The following is a 23898-nucleotide window of genomic DNA, read 5'->3' on the forward strand; positions in this document are numbered from 1 at the left end:
GACAAACATATTTGGTCTTTAAAATATAACGATACATTCATTACAGCATCTGTTTTCTGATTGGACGTCAGCGACTTTCTTCAGCCGTCTGATTAGCTGAACAAACGTAAGACTGTATTTAAACTACGAGGACAAATAAGAGTTCAAATCTTCCGGTTCGAGGTACACTAGCTTTGGTGCTTCGGTGACGGTCGTGATGTGCTTGTGTTCTTCGGGAGTCAGTGCTGATCGTCGGCTCATCACGGAGAGTTTGTCGGAGAACCCTTCAGACTGCTGAGAGCCGCGTGGATGCGGAAATGAAGACGAGACTCCATTGAATAGTCCTTATAATTCAACCTACGAACACACAAATACAGTCAGACTCATCAAGTGTTATTTAAATATGATTTTCGAGGTGGTTAATATGACCAAAAATGAACCTCTTCTTTAAATAACAAGGCGTTTTTTTAAGTCCTCTGATGCTTCTCGCAATATGCACTGTTAAAATTGAAAGAATAAATTAATTTCTCCACCAACTGTACTTATGTGTTAAATCCCACTAAGTAGTTTGATAAGGAATGTAATAATCTAGTGAAATACACATTTTGAACATTTTACTACATTTCTTTTGGCCTTTGAATTTGGCATGTGGGGACAATGCACACTGAGCCATATTGCACCATCAGCCCAATTTGTGGTGCTACTTCTCAGCCACTTCAGAGAATGTGTTAAAGATGACATTAGGTCTTGCTATAAGAGTTACTGCTCTACCTAAATCCCAATTTTGAACACTGTATACTGCACCAATCTTTCTTTATGGATCCTTGAACTTGGCATGTGGGACAATGCACACTGGTGTATTGTGCCATCAGCCCAATTTGCTGCACTATTTCTCAGCCATTATGGAGGATGCATAACAACAGACTTGACAAATTAATACTAGAGTTACTGCTGTAACAAAATCCCAATTTTGAAAACTGTTTGCTGCACCAATGTTTTTTTTGGGATCCTTGAACTTGGCATGTGGGACAATGCACACTGCCCTATTGCACCATCAGCCCAATTCATGGTTCTGTTTCTCAGCCGCTTCAAAGGAGGCACTAAAGAAGACATAAGGCCTTTATACTAGAGTTACTGCCCTAATGACATCCACATTTTAAGCACTTTTTGCTTCACCAATCTTTTTTTTTGGACCCTTAAACATGGCATGTGGGACAATGCACACTGAGCCGTATTGCACCATCAGCCCAATTTTCTGCACTATTTCTTAGCCGTTACAGAGGATGCATTACAACAGACTTAACAAATTAATACTAGAGTTAATGCTGTAACAAAATCCAAATTTTGAGCAATTTTTTTCCCATATGTCAAGTTTAAACTGACAAGTGACTAAAAGTGCTCAAAACTTGGATTTCATAAGGCAGTGACTCTAGTAAACTCCTTTTATATTTCACTCCACTCAACTGTAACATTGTGTGCAGCACCATAGACTAAAGGAAGTGTTGTGTTATTTAAGAGATCTGATGTCATTTAATCTCACTATGAAAGTGAACTCACTTGGCGTCCTCGATGTAGCGCGTGGCTTTGATGTAATCGCCCTGCTGCTTGTAGAGTAAGCCCAGCTCATAGAGAGTGAAGGGGATCAGATAGTGATCATAACGGATGCGCTTCTCACTGTGAACACACACACAGTCATCATCAAACTTCTAGCTGATTCAACTCACAGCAAAAAGACACTCCACTGACTTACAGTGGCTTTAAAAAAGATCAAAAGGTGGAGTGTTTACCTGCTCAGCACCTGTGTGAAGCAGAGCTCAGCCTGCAGCAGTCGGCCCAGATGCTTCAAACACAAACCCTTCAACATCTGAACCAGACACTGATCGTCAGGGTGGAACTCAGACGGGTCTGACACACACACACACACACACACACACACACACACACACACACACACACGTTTGTTTTTGTATCTCACTGGAGACTTTGCATGGACTTCTAGAGTTGATGACGAATCAACGAATACATGATTAACAAGTGACTAGCATGTTTCTAGCATGATTAGCCAGTTTCTAGCATGTTGCTAGCATTATTAGCATGTTGCTAGCATATTTTAGCATACTATTTTATCATGATTGGCAAGTTACTAGCATGATTAGCAAGTGACTAGAATGTTGCTAGAATTACTAGCCAGTGACTAGCATTTTGCTAGCATGATTAGCAAAGGATTAACATGTCGTGTGCGTGAGTGTGTCTGTATGTGTGTGTGTGTGTGCGTGAGTGTGTCTGTATGTGTGTGTGTGTGTGTGTGTGTGTGCGTGAGTGTGTCTGTATGTGTGTGTGTGTGTGCGCGTGTGTGTGCGTGAGTGTGTCTGTATGTGTGTGTGTGCGCGTGTGTGTGCGTGAGTGTGTCTGTATGTGTGTGTGTGTGTGTGTGTGTGAGTGTGTCTGTATGTGTGTGTGTGTGTGTGTGTGTGCGTGAGTGTGTCTGTATGTGTGTGTGTGTGTGTGTGTGTGAGTGTGTCTGTATGTGTGTGTGTGTGTGTGTGTGTGCGTGAGTGTGTCTGTATGTGTGTGTGTGTGTGTGTGTGTGCGTGAGTGTGTCTGTATGTGTGTGTGTGTGTGCGCGTGTGTGTGCGTGAGTGTGTCTGTATGTGTGTGTGTGCGCGTGTGTGTGCGTGAGTGTGTCTGTATGTGTGTGTGTGTGTGTGTGTGTGAGTGTGTCTGTATGTGTGTGTGTGTGTGTGTGTGTGCGTGAGTGTGTCTGTATGTGTGTGTGTGTGTGTGTGTGTGAGTGTGTCTGTATGTGTGTGTGTGTGTGTGTGTGTGTGTGTGAGTGTGTCTGTATGTGTGTGTGTGTGTGTGTGCGTGAGTGTGTCTGTATGTGTGTGTGTGTGTGTGAGTGTGTCTGTATGTGTGTGTGTGTGTGTGTGTGTGCGTGAGTGTGTCTGTATGTGTGTGTATGTGTGTGTGTGTGAGTGTGTCTGTATGTGTGTGTGTGTGTGTGTGTGTGAGTGTGTCTGTATGTGTGTGTGTGTGTGTGTGTGTGCGTGAGTGTGTCTGTATGTGTGTGTGTGTGCGTGTCTCTCAGAGCCTGTCCTCCAACAAAAAACGACCATATAGGTCGTTTGTGCAAGCACCTTATTACGACCTTTATTTATGTCTTAAAGTTAAGCGCCCTTATCGCGTTGCGTCTGTCGTCATAAAATGACGTATAACGTCATTACCAATCAAAACACACATTTATTTAAATGCAATGTGTGGGCTTTTTACACCAATCTCACATTATTTCCTACATATTTTACTAGGTGGCTTATTCGTTCGAATGACCACACCTAACCCCACCCCTAAACCTAACCCTCACAGAAATCATGCTAAATTATGATTTATTGAGCATATACATTTTCGTGCACACCCGTTTCCCTGGGATCGAACCCATGATAGCATGATTACATATCAATGTATAGCGCAATAATCTACCAACTGAGCTACACGAAACACAAACCAGAGTGCAAATAAAATAGTACAAAACATTAATATGAAAACGACGTTTTGCCGACAGGGGCGCACTTGTAGGATACGCTCTGATGGGTCGTATTTCAGGGATTTGGACAAACGACCTATACGGGCGTATTGGTTGGAGGACAGGTTGGTCTCTCACTGGGATCGTTGCGCAGCTGCTCCTCTGCTCTCTCGATGGTGATCAGTAAACTCTCAGTGGCATCTGCACGTTTTCCAACTATAGTGAAGCCGTTCCACACATACATCATTTCCTGTGTGAGGAAGAACCACAGATGCATCACTTCCTCCTCTCTGTTTTTGTAGTGTGTGTGTGTGTGTGTGTGTGTGAGAGAGACGCACCAGCGCAGGAATCACCAGTTTAACAGGTGTGGCTGACGAGTATCTGCGTGATTTCCTGACAGCGAACTTCTCTGTAGGGATGGATTTCCCGGCCAGCCGCTGCTTCAGTCCCTCCACCTGCCTACGACACACACAGCAGGAAGTCAGCCTCAGCAAACACAGGAAGTGAGCTGAGATCAGAGCAGACTCACCTGAACAGCTCCACCACGTCCTCTCCGCTCGTCTTCAGCTCCTCCTCACACATCATGCTCAGGATGGCAGCTTTCTGATAGACGTAGATGGCCTGCGACAGCAAACACGGATCAGCTGTTATTCCTGCAGGGCTTCATACTAGAGCCAGCAGATCTCGCTATTATACTATAACTGACATACTATTTTATTAATATTTTGGATCAGTTAATATTTTTATATTTGACATCTACATTTACGTATCTTTTATCATTTCATAGTTTTTGTATTTGTACTTCTATTATACTATATATAGCTTTTATGTTTTAAGTAAAATGTTTACTTTTTAAGTATCAAATATTTATTTTATACTTATAGTTTTCATACATTTACCTTTAAAATTAAAACAAAATAAATATGCTAAAACTTTAAATACTTTTTTTTAAAGTCTAAATGCAGTTATTTCCACAATCTATGAATTTTTTTTGGTATTTTATGTTTTTGCTTTTGGATTCTAGGCTCATGTTGAGACAAAGCATGTGCTTTCAAAGTTTTATTGTTTAGTAGATTATTTTTATTCATGCATCTCTTTTGTATTTTTACCAAACGTGGTAAAGGTAAGCTGTGAAGACTGTGTTCAAAACCCAGATCTAGTCACCTTACTTTACACAGAGCACTTCATGCATCTGCACATTAATAAACAGGAAAACAATAATATTAATGTTATGAAATTCCTAAGTTATGAATCAAATTCAGTTTGAGCTGAGTCATTATTCAGATGAGTTTAGTGCTGTTTTTATCTGATGGTGTCAGTGCAGTTCAATCAGTGATGTTAGTGAATATGAAGTGTGTTACTTTAGACCAGCGGCTCTCTCGGCACAGCAGGTCTGCGTATCGATACGCGTCTCTCCACTGTTGCTGGAACGTGTGACACCACATCAGCTCCCAGTAACACAGATGATGGATCTGACGCCACTGCTGCTGTGTGGAGATACACTCCTGGAACTTCACCTGTGCCTGAGACACACACACACACACACACACACACACAGAGAAACACACACACACACACACACACACACACACACACACACACAGAGAAACACACACACACACACACACACACACAGAGAGAGACACAGACACACAGAGACACAGAAACACACACACAAACACAGAGAGACACAGACACACAGAGACACAGAAACACACACACACACACAGAGACACAGAAACACACACACAAACACAGAGAGACACAGACACACAGAGACACAGAAACACACACACACACACAGAGACACAGAGGGAAACACACACACACACACACACACACACACACACACAGAGACACAGAGGGAAACACACACACACACACACACACACACAGAGACACAGACACACAGAGACACAGACACACAGACAGAAACACACACACACACACACACAGAGACACAGAGAGAGACACACACACACACACACACACACACACAGAGAGACACAGACACACAGAGACACAGAAACACACACACACACACACACAGACACACAGAGAGACACACACACACACACAGACACACACACACACACACACACACACAGAGACACAGAGACACAGACACACACACACACAGAGACACACAGACACACACACACAGAGAGACACACACACACACAGAGAGACACACACAGACACACACACACAGAGAGACACACACACACACACAGAGACACAGACACACACACACACACACACACACACACACACAGACACACAGACACAGACACACACACACAGAGAGACACACACACACACACACACACACAGAGAGACACAGACACACACACACACACAGACACACACACACACACACACACACAGAGACACAGACACACACACACAGAGACACAGACACACACACACACACACACAGAGACACCGACACACACACACACAGAGACACAGACACACACACACACACAGAGACACACACACACACACACAGAGACACACACACACACACATCACAACATAAGGGACTAGTATGAAAATTGGTGTATGAATTTATCAAAATACATTAAGAGTATAATGTTATAAACTATTTCTATTTCAAATGAATGCTGTTCTTTAGAACTTTCTATTCATCTGTGAATGCTGAAAGATAAAATGCACAGAAATATTGTGCAGCACAACTGTGTTCAACATTGATAATAATCAGAAATGTTTCTTGAGCAGTAAATCATCATATTATTCTGATTTCTGAAGATCATGTGACACTGAAGACTGGAGGAATGATGCTGAAAATACAGCGGAGCATCACAGAAATAAATTACACTTTAACACAGATTCACACAGAAAACAGATGATTTACATTAGAATAATTGATCAAATAAATACAGCCTTAGTGAGCAGAAGAGACTTATTTTCGTTACAAATACTATTAGAGTAAAAGTGTAAAGTCATCATAAATCCCTCACCTTCTCAAAGTTTCCCCTCAGTAACGCGGTGCGAGCCGAGTAAAACAGAATGATTGAACCCTGGGGAAAAACATTGACATTTCATTAAGGAACACAATTGAAGATTCATATTTAATAAATCATGATCATCTTTCATTTTGGAAGAATTATGCTAAACATTAATTTTTCATTTGTGTGTGTGTGTCTGTGTGTGTGTGCTCTTGTTTTTGTATCATATCAGGACACAACTCTGTATAATGTCATGGGTATGACACAGGTATTACAAGGAGAGGGTGACTTATGAGGACATAACCCATGTCCCCATTTTTCAAAACACTTATAAATCATACAGAATGAGTTTTTTTGAGAAAGTAAAAATGCAGAAAGTTTCCTGTGAGGGTTAGGGTTAGGTGTAGAGTTGGTGTAGGGCCATAGAATATACAGTTTGTACAGTATAAAAACCATTACACCTATGGGATGAACAAACTTTACACAAAAACAAACGTGTGTGTGTGTGTGTGAGTGTGAGAGATTGTAGGAGTGAGTGAGAGAGTGAGTGAGTGAGTGTGTGTGTGTGTGTGTGTGTGTGTGTGTGTAGGAGTGAGTGAGTGAGTGTGTGAGAGTGTAGGAGTGATTGAGTGAGTGAGAGACTGGGAGTGAGTGATTGAGTGAGTGTGGGAGTGAGTGAGTGAGAGAGTGTGGGAGTGAGTGAGTGTGTGTGGGAGTGAGTGAGTGAGAGAGTGAGTGAGTGAGTGTGTGTGTGTGTGTGTGTGTGTGTGTAGGAGTGAGTGAGTGAGTGTGTGAGAGTGTAGGAGTGATTGAGTGAGTGAGAGACTGGGAGTGAGTGATTGAGTGAGTGTGGGAGTGAGTGAGTGAGAGAGTGTGGGAGTGAGTGAGTGTGTGTGGGAGTGAGTGAGTGAGAGAGTGAGTGAGTGAGAGAGTGTGGGAGTGAGTGAGTGTGGGAGTGAGTGAGAGAGTGTGGGAGTGAGTGAGTGAGTGAGAGAGTGAGTGAGTGAGAGAGTGTGGGAGTGAGTGAGTGAGAGAGTGTGGGAGTGAGTGAGTGAGAGAGTGTGGGAGTGAGTGATTGAGTGAGTGTGGGAGTGAGTGATTGAGTGAGTGTGGGAGTGAGTGAGTGTGGGAGTGAGTGAGAGAGTGTGGGAGTGAGTGAGTGAGAGAGTGAGTGAGAGAGTGTGGGAGTGAGTGAGTGAGTGAGAGAGTGAGTGAGTGAGAGAGTGTGGGAGTGAGTGAGTGAGAGAGTGTGGGAGTGAGTGATTGAGTGAGTGTGGGAGTGAGTGAGTGAGAGAGTGAGTGAGTGAGAGAGTGTGGGAGTGAGTGAGTGAGAGAGTGAGTGAGTGAGAGAGTGTGGGAGTGAGTGAGTGAGAGTGTGGGAGTGAGTGAGTGAGAGAGTGAGTGAGTGAGAGAGTGTGGGAGTGAGTGAGTGAGAGAGTGTGGGAGTGAGTGATTGAGTGAGTGTGGGAGTGAGTGAGTGAGAGAGTGAGTGAGTGAGAGAGTGTGGGAGTGAGTGAGTGAGAGAGTGAGTGTGGGAGTGAGTGAGTGAGAGAGTGAGTGATTGAGTGAGTGTGGGAGTGAGTGAGTGAGAGAGTGAGTGAGTGAGAGAGTGTGGGAGTGAGTGATTGAGTGAGTGTGGGAGTGAGTGAGTGAGAGAGTGAGTGAGTGTGGGAGTGAGTGAGTGAGAGTGTGGGAGTGAGTGAGTGAGAGAGTGAGTGAGTGAGAGAGTGTGGGAGTGAGTGATTGAGTGAGTGAGTGAGAGAGTGAGTGAGTGTGGGAGTGAGTGAGTGAGAGTGTGGGAGTGAGTGAGTGAGAGAGTGAGTGAGTGAGAGAGTGTGGGAGTGAGTGATTGAGTGAGTGTGGGAGTGAGTGAGTGAGAGTGTGGGAGTGAGTGAGTGAGAGAGTGAGTGAGTGAGAGAGTGTGGGAGTGAGTGATTGAGTGAGTGTGGGAGTGAGTGAGTGAGAGAGTGAGTGATTGAGTGAGTGTGGGAGTGAGTGAGTGAGAGAGTGAGTGAGTGAGAGAGTGTGGGAGTGAGTGAGTGAGAGAGTGAGTGAGTGAGAGAGTGTGGGAGTGAGTGAGTGTGGGAGTGAGTGAGAGAGTGTGGGAGTGAGTGAGTGAGTGAGAGAGTGAGTGAGTGAGAGAGTGTGGGAGTGAGTGAGTGAGAGAGTGTGGGAGTGAGTGAGTGAGAGAGTGAGTGAGTGAGAGAGTGTGGGAGTGAGTGAGTGTGGGAGTGAGTGAGAGAGTGTGGGAGTGAGTGAGTGAGTGAGAGAGTGAGTGAGTGAGAGAGTGTGGGAGTGAGTGAGTGAGAGAGTGTGGGAGTGAGTGATTGAGTGAGTGTGGGAGTGAGTGATTGAGTGAGTGTGGGAGTGAGTGAGTGTGGGAGTGAGTGAGAGAGTGTGGGAGTGAGTGAGTGAGAGAGTGAGTGAGTGAGAGAGTGTGGGAGTGAGTGAGTGTGGGAGTGAGTGAGAGAGTGTGGGAGTGAGTGAGTGAGTGAGAGAGTGAGTGAGTGAGAGAGTGTGGGAGTGAGTGAGTGAGAGAGTGTGGGAGTGAGTGATTGAGTGAGTGTGGGAGTGAGTGAGTGAGAGAGTGAGTGAGTGAGAGAGTGTGGGAGTGAGTGAGTGAGAGAGTGTGGGAGTGAGTGAGTGAGAGTGTGGGAGTGAGTGAGTGAGAGAGTGAGTGAGTGAGAGAGTGTGGGAGTGAGTGATTGAGTGAGTGTGGGAGTGAGTGAGTGAGTGAGAGAGTGAGTGAGTGAGAGAGTGTGGGAGTGAGTGAGTGAGAGAGTGTGGGAGTGAGTGATTGAGTGAGTGTGGGAGTGAGTGAGTGAGAGAGTGAGTGAGTGAGAGAGTGTGGGAGTGAGTGAGTGAGAGAGTGTGGGAGTGAGTGAGTGAGAGTGTGGGAGTGAGTGAGTGAGAGAGTGAGTGAGTGAGAGAGTGTGGGAGTGAGTGATTGAGTGAGTGTGGGAGTGAGTGAGTGAGTGAGAGAGTGAGTGAGTGAGAGAGTGTGGGAGTGAGTGAGTGAGAGAGTGAGTGAGTGAGAGAGTGTGGGAGTGAGTGAGTGAGAGTGTGGGAGTGAGTGAGTGAGTGTGGGAGTGAGTGAGTGAGAGAGTGTGGGAGTGAGTGATTGAGTGAGTGTGGGAGTGAGTGAGTGAGAGAGTGAGTGATTGAGTGAGTGTGGGAGTGAGTGAGTGAGAGAGTGAGTGAGTGAGAGAGTGTGGGAGTGAGTGATTGAGTGAGTGTGGGAGTGAGTGAGTGAGAGAGTGAGTGAGTGTGGGAGTGAGTGAGTGAGAGTGTGGGAGTGAGTGAGTGAGAGAGTGAGTGAGTGAGAGAGTGTGGGAGTGAGTGATTGAGTGAGTGTGGGAGTGAGTGAGAGTGTGGGAGTGAGTGAGTGAGAGAGTGAGTGAGTGAGAGAGTGTGGGAGTGAGTGATTGAGTGAGTGTGGGAGTGAGTGAGTGAGAGAGTGAGTGATTGAGTGAGTGTGGGAGTGAGTGAGTGAGAGAGTGAGTGAGTGAGAGAGTGTGGGAGTGAGTGAGTGAGAGAGTGAGTGAGTGTGGGAGTGAGTGAGTGAGAGTGTGGGAGTGAGTGAGTGAGAGAGTGAGTGAGTGAGAGAGTGTGGGAGTGAGTGAGTGAGAGAGTGTGGGAGTGAGTGAGTGAGAGAGTGAGTGAGTGAGAGAGTGTGGGAGTGAGTGAGAGAGTGTAGGAGTGAGTGAGTGAGTGAGTGAGTGTGTGTGTAGGAGTGAGTGAGTGTGGGAGTGAGTGAGTGTATGTGTGTGTGTAGGAGTGAGTGAGTGAGTGTGGGAGTGAGTGAGTGAGAGAGTGTAGGAGTGATTGAGTGAGTGAGAGAGTGTGTGAGTGAGTGTGGGAGTGAGTGAGTGAGTGAGTGAGAGAGTGTGGGAGTGAGTGATTGAGTGAGTGAGGGAGTGAGTGAGAGAGTGTGAGAGTGAGAGAGTGTGGGAGTGTGGGAGTAAGTGATTGAGTGAGTGTGGGAGTGAGTGATTGAGTGAGTGTGGGAGTAAGTGATTGAGTGAGTGTGGGAGTGAGTGAGTGTGGGAGTGAGTGAGAGAGTGTGGGAGTGAGTGATTGAGTGAGTGTGGGAGTGAGTGAGTGAGAGAGTGTGGGAGTGAGTGAGAGAGTGTGGGAGTGAGTGATTGAGTGAGTGTGGGAGTGAGTGAGTGAGAGAGTGTGGGAGTGAGTGTGGGAGTGAGTGAGTGAGAGAGTGTGGGAGTGAGTGATTGATTGATTGATTGAGTGATTGTTGAAGTAAGTGAGTGTGTGTGAGAGTGTGGGAGTGATTGATTGATTGATTGAGTGATTGTTGAAGTAAGTGAGTGTGTGTGAGTGATTGATTGAGTGAGTGTGGGAGTGAGTGAGAGAGTGAGGGAGTAAGTGTGAGTGAGAGAAAGAGAGTGTGTGAGTAGGGCTGCAACTAACGATTATTTTGATAATCGATTAATCTGTCGATTATTTTTACGATTAATCGGTTTATGTACTTATATTTTAGTTTTTTTCCATTTTTTCCCCCAAGTAAATTATTAATAAATGGTCTTTATCATTCAGCATAGATTTAAGAGATTTTAACCATTTTGCACTGTCATATCCTCATCAAAAATATACCTGGAGTTGTTTTATTGTGTTAGTAATCCTTTGTCGAACTCTTCTGCAATCAGAACACTGACCCATACTCAAATTTCACAAGGAGATTTAAAATAATGTTTTCACCATGGCAGTCCTTAGAGCTCCTAAAGTAGTTTAACATCCTGAACAAAGCTTATTAAGGAATCTTTCAGAACATATTTTCACGAAGAATAAGGATAAAACAGAATAAAATTGCAGTGCATTGTATTTTATTATTTACTGGGAAACAGCTTTATAGCTTTTGCTGTGAAATTGTAAACAATCCTTCAAAAAAAAGTGCCAATGGCATGAAACCTGAATGGAACTCACAATTTAAAGTAAAATCCATCAGAAGGTTGTCCAGAAAAAAAAATAGGACACACACAAAAAACCTGCTGTGTGAAAAAGAGCAGTGAATAATACTTAGAAAAAAAAGTGCATTTCAAATATCTACATTTACCTCTCTCATTCAGTCATAATTAGGCTGCACGACTGAATTATGAACTGGTAAACGACAAACTGATCACAGTTTATAAAGCTTTAAATGTTAACTGTTAAAAAGCAATGTTATCAGCTTTTACGACTAAACAAATTGCAAACAACATTGTACTGAAGAATCTGCACAAATGAAAGTCTTAGGGGCCGTTCACATATCGTGCCTAAAAACGCGTGGAAAACGCTAGGCGCACCGCTTTCTCCTTCTTTCCAAAGCGCTCGTGCAGAAGCGCCCCTGAGGTGTCTGCCGTTGCTAAGCAACCATGACGTGCTCTCTCCTTGAAGACGCGGAAATTTCAGCAAAGGATAAATGGATTTGCAGCTCAAAATATCGCTTGCAGTAGCTCTGCTACTAAATTTATTTCAAAATGGAAATCCATATACAACTATGATCAGCTGTTCCTTTCATTTTGACTGAGCTTTTAACGTTGTTACAGGGAAGGATGAAGCTTGCTGCATTCTGAAAAGTTGAAATGTTTTTAACTCGATGCGGTGCGGTGTTGGAAATAACGAACTTGAGCGCGCAAAAGACGCAATATGTGAACGTCCCCTTTTTTGAAGGCTCAAAGTATAGTACTCCCACATCACGCTGAATGCTGCAGAGACGCTGTTCGGGAAGCACGTGACATAAAACGAGGCCAGCTATTGGCTATTTGCTACTTCTCCTGTTGTACTGGCTGAGTAAAACCTCCGGATGGCTCATTACTGCCACACTTTGGTCACGCAGATTTGAAATATGCAAGAAATGAGCCGCTTACTGCAAATAAAAGTTATTTAGCAACGAATCGATGACTAAATTAGTTGACAACTATTTTAATAATCGATTTTAATCGATTAAATCGATTAGTTGTTTCAGCTCTAGAACACACACACATTCACTCACACACGCGCACACACATTCACTCACACACGCGCACACACAAACACTCACTAAATCACTCACACACACTCCAAAACTCTCTCACTCAAACTTAGTTACACTCACACTAGAGCTGAAACAACAAATCGATTTAATCGATTAAAATCGATTATTAAAATAGTTGTCAACTAATTTAGTCATTTATTCGTTGCTAAATAACTTTTATTTGCCGTAAGCGGCTCATTTCGTGCATATTTCAAATCTGCGGTGACCAAAGTGTGGCAGTAATGAGCCACCGGAGGTTTTACTCAGCCAGTACAACAGGAGAAGTAGCGAATAGCCAATAGCTGGCCTTGTTTTATGTCACGTGCTTCCCGAGCAGCGTCTCTGCAGCCATAGACATCATATGATGTCTATGTCTGCAGCATTCAGGAGAGAGCACGTCATGGTTGCTTAGCAAAGGCAGACGCCTCAGGGGCGCTTCTGCCCGAGCGCTTTGGAAAGAAGGAGAAAGCGGTGCGCCTAGCGTTTTCCACGCGTTTTTAGGCACGATATGTGAATGGCCCCTAAGACTTTCATTTGTGCAGATTCTCCAGTACAATGTTGTTTGCAAATGTTTAGTCGTAAAAGCTGATAACATTGCTTTTTAACAGTTAACATTTAAAGCTTTATAAACTGTGATCAGTTTGTCGTTTACCAGTTCATAATTCAGTCGTGCAGCCTAATTATGACTGAATGAGAGAGGTAAATGTAGATATTTGAAATGCACTTTTTTTTCTAAGTATTATTCACTGCTCTTTTTCACACAGCAGGTTTTTTGTGTGTGTCCAATTTTTTTTTCTGGACAACCTTCTGATGGATTTTACTTTAAATTGTGAGTTCCATTCAGGTTTCATGCCATTGGCACTTTATTCGAAGGATTGTTTACAATTTCACAGCAAAAGCTATAAAGCTTTTTCCCAGTAAATAATAAAATACAATGCACTTCAATTTTATTCTGTTTTATCCTTATTCTTCGTGAAAATATGTTCTGAAAGATTCCTTAATAAGCTTTGTTCGGGATGTTAAACTACTTTAGGAGCTCTAAGGACTGCCATGGTGAAAACATTATTTTAAATCTCCTTGTGAAATTTGAGTATGGGTCAGTGTTCTGATTGCAGAAGAGTTCGACAAAGGATTACTAACACAATAAAACAACTCCAGGTATATTTTTGATGAGGATATGACAGTGCAAAATGGTTAAAATCTCTTAAATCTATGCTGAATGATAAAGACCATTTATTAATAATTTACTTGGGGGAAAAAATGGAAAAAACTAAAATATAAGTACATAAACCGATTAATCGTAAAATAATCGACAGATTAATCGATTATCAAAATAATCGTTAGTTGCAGCCCTAGTGTGTTCAGGTTTTCACCTGTGGAAATCGCTCTATGTAGGGCTCTAATAAAGCCTCGGCCTCCACCAGATTCCCCTCACCAGTGCCTAAAAAACAGAGTATAAGGACAAACTTTTTAAAATCACAATCAAGTTTTAAAGATAAATTGCGAATCAATTTTACTCCAAATTGCTCAGCCCTACTCAGTGGATTACAGTACTATCCCCTGTTTCTCTGTAACCGTTTCCTGAGTCTGGACGTGTATGATGTCTGTGAGGTTATTAAAGGTGTGTGGTGTGTTTCCAGCATGTTTACCCAGAATCAGACTGACGTAAGTGTGATAGAAGAGCAGCGTCAGCACACACAGGACGGATCTGAGACTGTGGCTGCCAGCGCCGTCCCGCAGCTGCAACAAACCAAACTCCTGCCGGACACCAACAGCAGTTACTGTGAGTGTGTGTGTCTGTGTGTGTGTGTGTGTGTGTGTGTGAGAGATCTGAAGGGTGTGTCACTCACTCTGTTCCCTGAGAAGCCGATAAACTCCAGCAGTCGCAGGATTCGTGCAGGTAGTAAAGACAGCATCTGACACACGGGACACCAAACAGCAACTAAACACTTACAGCTTCATGCAAACAGTCATCAGTGAAGATTGTAAAGGTTATTATTAACGATGACTCTAATGTTAATCGCACACTTCCTGTCCCACTGACTGACCAGGTTGAAGGAGCCAATCCCCAGCTTGACTCCGCCCTCAAACTGTCTGAAGGCCTCCCTGTCTCCGCCCACTCCCTGAGACATGTTCAATAAACTCTGGCAGTCCCTAAAGCACACAAAACAGAAACGATTTATTAATTGATATATACACATGCAATTGTTACTAATTTATTCCTTTATCAAAAAAATCAGTTCAATACAAGGAATCAAGATTAGTCATACACACACACACACATTATCAAAATAATTATAAAACATAATAAGAAATAAATATAAATAAGCAAGTATTTTCTATATACATATATGTGCAATATGCAATATAATATTATAAACAATATAATAAATCATTACTAATACTAATTCTCTGCATGTGGATATAAATGAAAATTAATATTGGGGGTGGAGGGGTTTTATTACATTGCATGTTCTAATCTATATTGTGTCTATGTACTGAACTTATTTTTTATATAAAATATTATATAAAATTATTTTAAAGTATTTATTTTTTAAATTGTTTTAATAAGCAATAACAATACAAATACACTATTTTTAAAGATAAGAGATTATGTGATATTTTTTGATACAGGCATGAGGGATAAATGACTCACTTGTAGATTTGATAACTTGTGCGTATTTTGATTCCTCCTTTAATAAAACTGATCATGTTTTCATCCTGAAATACAGAAAACAGCATTGAATGAGATTGTGTCTTTGTATATTTCTCTTATATTTTATCTTATTTAAAGCAGATCAATAGTAAAAATAAAAATAAATATTATTTTGGTAAATGTATTGATAATATAATTTCAATTTACTGCAAAAAAAAGAAAAAAAAAATTCTTATAATCCAATATTTCCATCTTGTTTTCCAGTAAACGTCCTTGAAACAAGATTTACTGAGAAGCAACATTAAGTTTTTCTTGTTTCGAGCATGAATTTCATTCAAATGTATTTGTGACCTTGGAGCACAAAAGCAGTCATAAAGGTACATTTTTGGAAATTGAGAGTTATGCATCATCTGAAATCTGAATGAATGGAGCTTTCCATTGATGTGTGGTTTGTTCGGAGATACAACTATTTGAAAATCTGGAATCTGAGGGAGCAAAAGAATCTAAATATTGAGAAAATCATCTTTAAAGTTGTTCAAATGAAGTTCTTAGCAATGCATATTACTAATCAAAAATGAAGTTTTGATATATTTACAGTAGGACATTTACAAAATATCTTCATGAACATGATCTTTACTTAATATCCTAATGATTATTGCCATCAAAGAAAATTCGATAATTTTGACCCATGCACTTTTTTTTAGGTTATTGCTGCAAATATCCCCAGCGACTGCTTTGGTGCTGCAGGAAGACATTAATGGCTAGTGGTTAGCACACTGGAGTGTAAGTGTTCACAGACCTGTATGAATGTCAGCGTGGCTTTCTGCAGCAAACACTCAGCATAGCAGATCTCCGCATGCATCTCATCTACACACACACACACACACACGAGTAAGAACACGACTCAGACACGTTTCCAGCGTCTCAGACATCATGGCTCACCTGCTTTCAGGCTGTCTGGAGACTGTTTGGACATCAGGCTGGAGATGGACCCCACCACAGAGTTTTTTTTCCTAAACCTGCGGACAGACAGAAGACGTCAGAAGCAGAATACGTCTGAAGCGTCTCACGCTGGACGTCGTGTTTGAGCCGCACCTCTGGCAGGTCTGTAAGGCCTCTTTGATGGTGGTCATCCCGGCCTGGATGTCTTTCTGCTCGAACGTCATGGTGGCCTGCATGGCCAGAATACTGCTGTAGCCCAGAGCGTGATACATGCTGTCCTTACACCTGCAGAACACATCAGGAGTTTACTTTCACTGTTCCTCAGCGGAGGAATGATCTTCACAAGCCTCCAGAACATCTCACATCTTCTGAGGAGCCTTGATTTCTTCAGCTCTCAATCACTGTGTTATATGTGCAGATCATTTACATCTCATCTCACTGAGAGACACATTACTGCAGATATAGAGCGATGTTCAGATAATTTTATATCAGTATCTGCTCTACTGTTAGAAAGATCTCACTGATTTAACTAAATTTACCTAGCGCTATCAAATGAGATCTTATTGAACAGCGTTTACAAATATATGAAAATAGTGTAACACTTTACGATAAGGTTCTACTAGTTAACTTAGGATAATGGATTAACTAAAATTATTACAGCATTAGCAATACGTTTTCTAGAGTATTTATTGGTCTTCGTTAAGGTTAGTTAATTAAAGTATTACTGTTGCAATGAATTAATGTAAAAACATGGAATCTTACAGAGAATAAACACGTGTTCAGATGAACTAAAACTGAGCTGAAATTACTAAGAATTAAACTGAATGAATGTGTACCAGGGTCTGAGCAGATCCAGCGCTTCAGAAAACTTGTTGTTGAGGACCAGGTTCAGAGCCATGCTGCACTCCTCTATAGATGTACGCAGATCCATCTTAGACGCCCTGAACACACACACACACACACACACACACACAGATAAATACACCACACACACACACACACACACACACACACACTCACTCACCTCACATTCACTTACACACACACACACACACACACACCTCACATTCACTTACACACACACACACACACACACACACACACTCACAAACACACACACACTCACCTCACATTCACTTACACACACACCTCACATTCACTTACACACACACACACACACACACACACACTCACAAACACACACACACTCACCTCACATTCACTTACACACACACACACACACACACACACCTCACATTCACTTACACACACACACACACACACACACACACACACCTCACATTCACTTACACACACACACACATTCACACACACACACACTCACCTCACATTCACTTACACACACACACACACACACCTCACATTCAATTACACACACACACACTCTCACTCGCCTCACATTCACTTACACACACACACACACACACACACACACACACACACTCACACTCACTCACTCACTCACACACACACACACACACACACACACACTTCACATTCACTTACACTCACACTCACACTCACTCACCTCACATTCTTACACACACACACACACACACACACACACACACACACACACTCACACTCACACACACACACACACACACTTCACATTCACTTACACTCACACTCACACTCACACTCACTCACCTCACATTCTTACACACACACACACACACACACACACACACACACACACACACACACACACACACACACACACACTCACTCACTCACCTCACATTCACTTACACACACACACACACACACACACACACCTCACATTCACTTACACACACACACATTCACACACACACATTCACTTACACACACACACACACACACACACACTTCACATTCACTTACACTCACACTTCACATTCACTCACACTCACACACACTCACTCGCCTCACATTCACACACACACACACACACACACTCTCACTCGCCTCACATTCACTTACACACACACACACACTCTCACTCACCTCACATTCACTTACGCTCTCTCTCTCTCTCTCTCTCTCACACACACACACACACACACACACACACACACACACACACACACACTCTCACTCGCCTCACATTCACTTACACAGACACACACACACACACACACACACACACACACTCACCTCACATTCACTTACGCCCACTCTCTCTCTCTCTCTCTCACACACACACACACACACACACACACACACCTCACATTCACTTACACACACACACATTCACTTACACACACACACACTTCACATTCACTTACACACACACACTCACTCGCCTCACATTCACTTACACACACACACACACACTCACTCACCTCACATTCACTTACGCTCACTCTCTCTCTCTCTCTCTCTCTCACACACACACACACACACACACTCTCACTCGCCTCACATTCACTTACACACACACACACACACACACACACACACACACACACACACTCACTCACCTCACATTCACTTACGCCCACTCTCTCTCTCTCTCTCTCACACACACACACACACACACTCTCACTCGCCTCACATTCACTTACACACACACACACACACACACACACACACACACACACACACACTCACTCACCTCACATTCACTTACGCCCACTCTCTCTCTCTCTCTCTCACACACACACACACACACACTCTCACTCGCCTCACATTCACTTACACACACACACACACACACACACACTCACTCACCTCACATTCACTTACGCCCACTCTCTCTCTCTCTCTCACACACACACACACACACACACACACTCACTCACCTCACATTCACTTACGCCCTCTCTCTCTCTCTCTCTCTCTCTCACACACACACACACACACAGTGAGACCAGCAGCAATCTGACGGATGATCTGTGTTTTACTCACACTGGAATGCGATCAAAAGCATCTTCAAAACAGTCCTGAAATGCACAGAACAGATCGTGAACATAAACACGTGTTTGAACATGAGTTCAGATCAGCTGTGAGTTACACACACACACACACACTGCAAACCTGATGCCTTCATCACTATATCTTCATTTATGAAATTAATAATTTTGTTCATCAGGGATACATAAAATTGATCAAAAGTGACAGTAAACACATTTATAATTGTTACAATGTTACAAGTCTACACTGAACAAAATTATAAACACAACACTTTTGTTTTTGAGCTGGACTCAAAGATCTAAGACTTTTTCTACAGGTGCTGATCATATAATTAGAATATCATCAAAAAGTTGATTTATTTCACTAATTCCATTCAAAAAGTGAAACTTGTATATTACATTAATTCATTACACACAGACTGATATATTTCAAATGTTTGTTTCTATTAATTTTGATGATTATTACTGACAAATAAGGAAAATCCCAAATTCAGTATCTCAGAAAATTAGAATATAACTTAAGACCAATACAAAGAAAGGATTTTTAGAAATCTTGGCCAACTGTAAAGTATGAGCATGTACAGCACTCAATACTCAGTTGGGGCTCCTTTCCCCTGAATGACTGCAGCAATGCGGCGTGGCATGGAGTCGATCAGTCTGTTGGCGCAGTGGATAAGACACATGTCTTTGGTGTGAGAGACCCGGGTTCGAATCCACTGTGAGACACCAATGTGTCCCAGAGCAAGACACTTAACCCGTAGTTGCTCCAGAGGTGCGCGACCTCTGACATATATAGCAATTTTAAGTCGCGTTGAATAAAAAGCGTCAGCTAAATGAATAAATGTAAATGCATCTCCATAAAGTTGGTCAGCAGCAGGAAGCATGAAGTGCTCTAAAACTTCCTGGTATACGGCCGTAGTCTTTGACCTCAGAAAACACAGTGAACCAACACCAGCAGATGACATGGCACCCCAAACCATCACTGACTGTGGAAACTACACTGGACCTCAAGCAACGTGGATTCCAAAGAGCATAACTGTGGACCACTCAGCAGAAGTCAAGTCCTTTTTTTTTTAGTGGTTCTTGAAGCACTGACTCCAGCTGCAGTCCACTCTTTGTGAATCTCCCCCACATTTTTGAATGGGTTTTGTTTTACAATCCTCTCCAGGAACAGCCAGCCTCTTTTGCAATGACCTTTTGTGTCTTGCCCTCCTTGTGCAAGGTGCCAGTGGTCGTCTTTTGGACAGCTGTCGAGTCAGCAGTCTACCCCATGATTGTGTAGCCTACAGAACTAGACTGAGAGACCATTTACAGGTGTTTTGAGTTAATTAGCTGATTAGAGTGTGGCACCAGGTGTCTTCAATATTGAACCTTTTCACAATATTCAAATTTTCTGAGATACTGAATTTGGGATTTTCCTTATTTGTCAGTAATAATCAACATTTAAAGAAATAAACATTTGAAATATATCAGTCTGTGTGTAATGAATGAATATAATATACAAGTTTCACTTTTTGAATGGAATTAGTGAAATAAATCAACTTTTTGATGATATTCTAATTATATGACCAGCACCTGTATGTACACAAAAAGCCTATTTCTCTCAAATATTGTTCTCAAATCTGTCTAAATCTGTGTTAGTGAGCACTTCGAGATAATTCACACAGCCCCATGTTGCAAAGATCTGTACACAATTTCTGGAAGCTGAAACAATCCCAGTTCGAGAGAAATAGGCATTTTGTGTACACAGAAAAAGTCTTCGATCTTTGAGTTCAGCTCATGAAAAATGGGGGCAAAAACAAAAGTGTTGCGTTTATAATTTTGTTCAGTGTATTTCAAATAAATGATGTACTTTTGAACTTGTAGCTGGGAGTCAAACACACACACACACAATATCCATTAACTCGAGCATTTTACAGCATATTCATTATATTTATATTTAATCTGTTGATGATTTTTATTTAATGTTTGAATAAACCACCAGCCACTTTTTAATCTCTACATTTCAATAATAAACTGGAGCGGAAACATAATTATCTCATTAATATATATATATATATATATATTTAAAATTAATATGGGACTGAATCGTGAAATTGTGATGCCACAGACAGGACAAATGTAAGTGTGTTAAAGAACAATCAGACACTGAGAAACATCTGCGGGAATATCTTGAGCCATTATAGAAGCATTTCAGATGACTAGCATCACGAGGAGTGAGTTTATGGTCTGTGTGTCTGTTTTATGAAATGCAGAAATGCTCTTAGTTGCATTTAACAGCTCAACAAACAATTGAACGTGTGTTTGTGTGTGTAATGTTGTAATAGCATAAGTGGATTACACACGTTAGGCTACAGATCACTGTCTCAAACACACACACACACTCTCTGTTCTCAGTGAACATGCAGTATTATCTGTGTCCAATCAACAACAGACTATCTGCAGTGGAAAAAGCACAAGGTCAGTGAGAGTAACTGGATCTGCTGTGCGCACACACACACACACACACACTCAGTGCCTCCGGTGTTTATCAATAAATAAACATCATACAGCGCTGAGAGACTAACACACTCTTTAAAAGCCTTTCATCAGATGATGTGTTCGAGTGTGTTTCAGGATAAGTGGATACCAATTCACAACGGCAGGCTGAAGCACCTGGTTGCCATGGAAACATTTGTGTCAGATGACAGTATTAGATAAGAAACGACATGGTACCGCACTGACATGTTATATTAGACTTTTACTGTTATTAAAATTACCATAACAACAGTAGTTAAGGTGGTAACCATGGTATTGCCATAACGACAGACCATGGAAACACCAGTCACTCATGATGGTAACCATGGTATTGCCATAACGACAGACCATAGAAACGCCAGTCATGATGGTAACCATGGTATTGCCATAACAACAGACCATGGAAACACCAGTCACTCATGATGGTAACCATGGTATTGCCATAACAACAGACCATGGAAACACCAGTCATGATGGTAACCATGGTATTGCCATAACGACAGACCATGGAAACACCAGTCATGATGGTAACCATGGTATTGCCATAACAACAGACCATAGACCCACCAGTCACTAATAATGGTAACCATGGTATTGCCATAACAACAGACCATGGAAACAAAGTCATGATGGTAACCATGGTATTGCCATAACGACAGACCATGGAAACCCCAGTCATGATGGTAACCATTGTATTGCCATAACAACAGACCATGGAAACACCAGTCATGATGGCAATACCATGGTATTGCCATAACAACAGACCATGGAAACAAAAGTCATGATGGTAACCATGGTATTGCCATAACGACAGACCATGGAAACACCAGTCATGATGGTAACCATGGCGTTGCCATAACAACAGGCCTTGGAAACACCAGTCATGATGGTAACCATGGTATTGCCATAACGACAGACCATGGAAACACAAGTCATGATGGTAACCATGGCGTTGCCATAACAACAGGCCATGGAAACACCAGTCATGATGGTAACCATGGTATTGCCATAACGACAGACCATGGAAACACAAGTCATGATGGTAACCATGGTACTGCCATAATGACAGACCAGACCATGGAAACACAAGTCATGGTGGTAACCATGGTATTGCCATAACAACAGACCATGAACTTCAATAAATATGATGGCATCTATGGCATTGTCATAAACATCTACCATGAAAGCAGTTACTATAGTAACCACACCACGCCATTCTGTGCAACAGTCGTGTAGATACTGATGGTGCACCGTGGGATTACGCAGCACTTTTTATAAGGCTCTCGTGCTTAACCTTCATGACGTCTGAGCCGTTGCATAATTATGCAAATGACGCTTACCTGAACACACACGCAGTTTTGTTATTGACACAGAGTCAGTATGTAATTAAATCAGTGTGAGTGAAGAACACACGCAGACAAACACAGAGACTTCCGCGTGCGAGAGGACAGGAGCCCTGTAATAGCGCTTCCGATGCGCGTTCATCAGGGCCACACAAGCGTTTCAGCGTCAGAATCGTGACCTCGACTGCACGGAACGCTCTCTGGATCGTTTGGACACCGGTCAGATATTTGACACTCACCTCCTCCGGTTCCGCGCCGTCCGCTCCGTTACCGACCCGAGCCATGGCGCTTGATTCCCTGAGTTCGGCGCGGAATGATTGCTTACATTAACAGTAACACATCTGGATCCGTCCGGGATCTCTCCGCCTTGTGCGCTCGCTGCAGTCTGCGGAAGGCGGATCTCCGGCGGCGGACTCGGTTCAGGCTCACGGTGCGGTCGGAAGTGTGACGTTTGGCTTACCGGACACGCCCACCGACGCGTCACGCACGCACACTACAATTAGAAACAGAATAATAATTTTTATAAAAATTGTATTCAATAAAAGTGACAAATAATACCAAAGTTTTGTTTAACGCAACGGTTTGTTTGAACCGGAGGCAGAATTACGTGGAAACCCGAGCTCATGAATATTAATCGAGTCCTGCTGACTTTGCCTATGGGTAAACTTCCTAACAAATATCCTAATTAATATTCATAAGCCACGCCTCGTACACAGCAGGCTTCGCTCACTGGCCAGCAGACTGGCGCGCTTTACTTAATTATTATTCATGAGCTCGAGATTCGCCGCGGTAGGATTTCTAAACTCAATATATAATAAATGGGTGTCCCATTTGAGTTTATATTGTAAACTGATATTGTTTAGATAAAAAAAAAATGAATTGGTGTAGAATTTAGCAGAGGCGCTAAGGACAACATAAAAACAACAGCATAAAAAACTCTCTTTATTAAATCATGAGTATGTTGGCTACAATAGCAAAAAAAAAAAACCTTAGATAATATGAAACTATGGTTAAAAGTCTATCATAAAAGTTGTTATTTTG

The 23898-nt window shown here is 42.4% G+C and overlaps 1 protein-coding gene across 1 annotated transcript; it reads right to left on the minus strand.

The window, feature by feature from the left end:
- Nucleotides 1-23317, minus strand: LOC132129185 (tetratricopeptide repeat protein 39B). Its single transcript, XM_059540680.1, has 19 exons — nucleotides 23097-23317; nucleotides 18993-19027; nucleotides 16916-17020; nucleotides 16233-16364; nucleotides 16080-16156; nucleotides 15937-16004; nucleotides 15138-15202; nucleotides 14530-14635; nucleotides 14332-14397; nucleotides 14131-14239; nucleotides 13855-13922; nucleotides 6484-6543; nucleotides 4861-5022; nucleotides 4029-4120; nucleotides 3838-3958; nucleotides 3638-3749; nucleotides 1767-1884; nucleotides 1537-1653; nucleotides 1-336 (listed from the first exon to the last, which is right to left on the minus strand). Exons 1-19 carry the CDS (start codon nucleotides 23139-23141, stop codon nucleotides 240-242), a joined length of 1755 nt encoding a protein of 584 aa, XP_059396663.1. The 5' UTR covers nucleotides 23142-23317; the 3' UTR covers nucleotides 1-239.
- Nucleotides 23318-23898: the final 581 nt, after the last annotated feature.

The sequence above is a fragment of the Carassius carassius genome, chromosome 46 (assembly GCF_963082965.1).
Source record: "Carassius carassius chromosome 46, fCarCar2.1, whole genome shotgun sequence".
NCBI classification, from domain to species: Eukaryota; Metazoa; Chordata; class Actinopteri; order Cypriniformes; family Cyprinidae; genus Carassius; species Carassius carassius.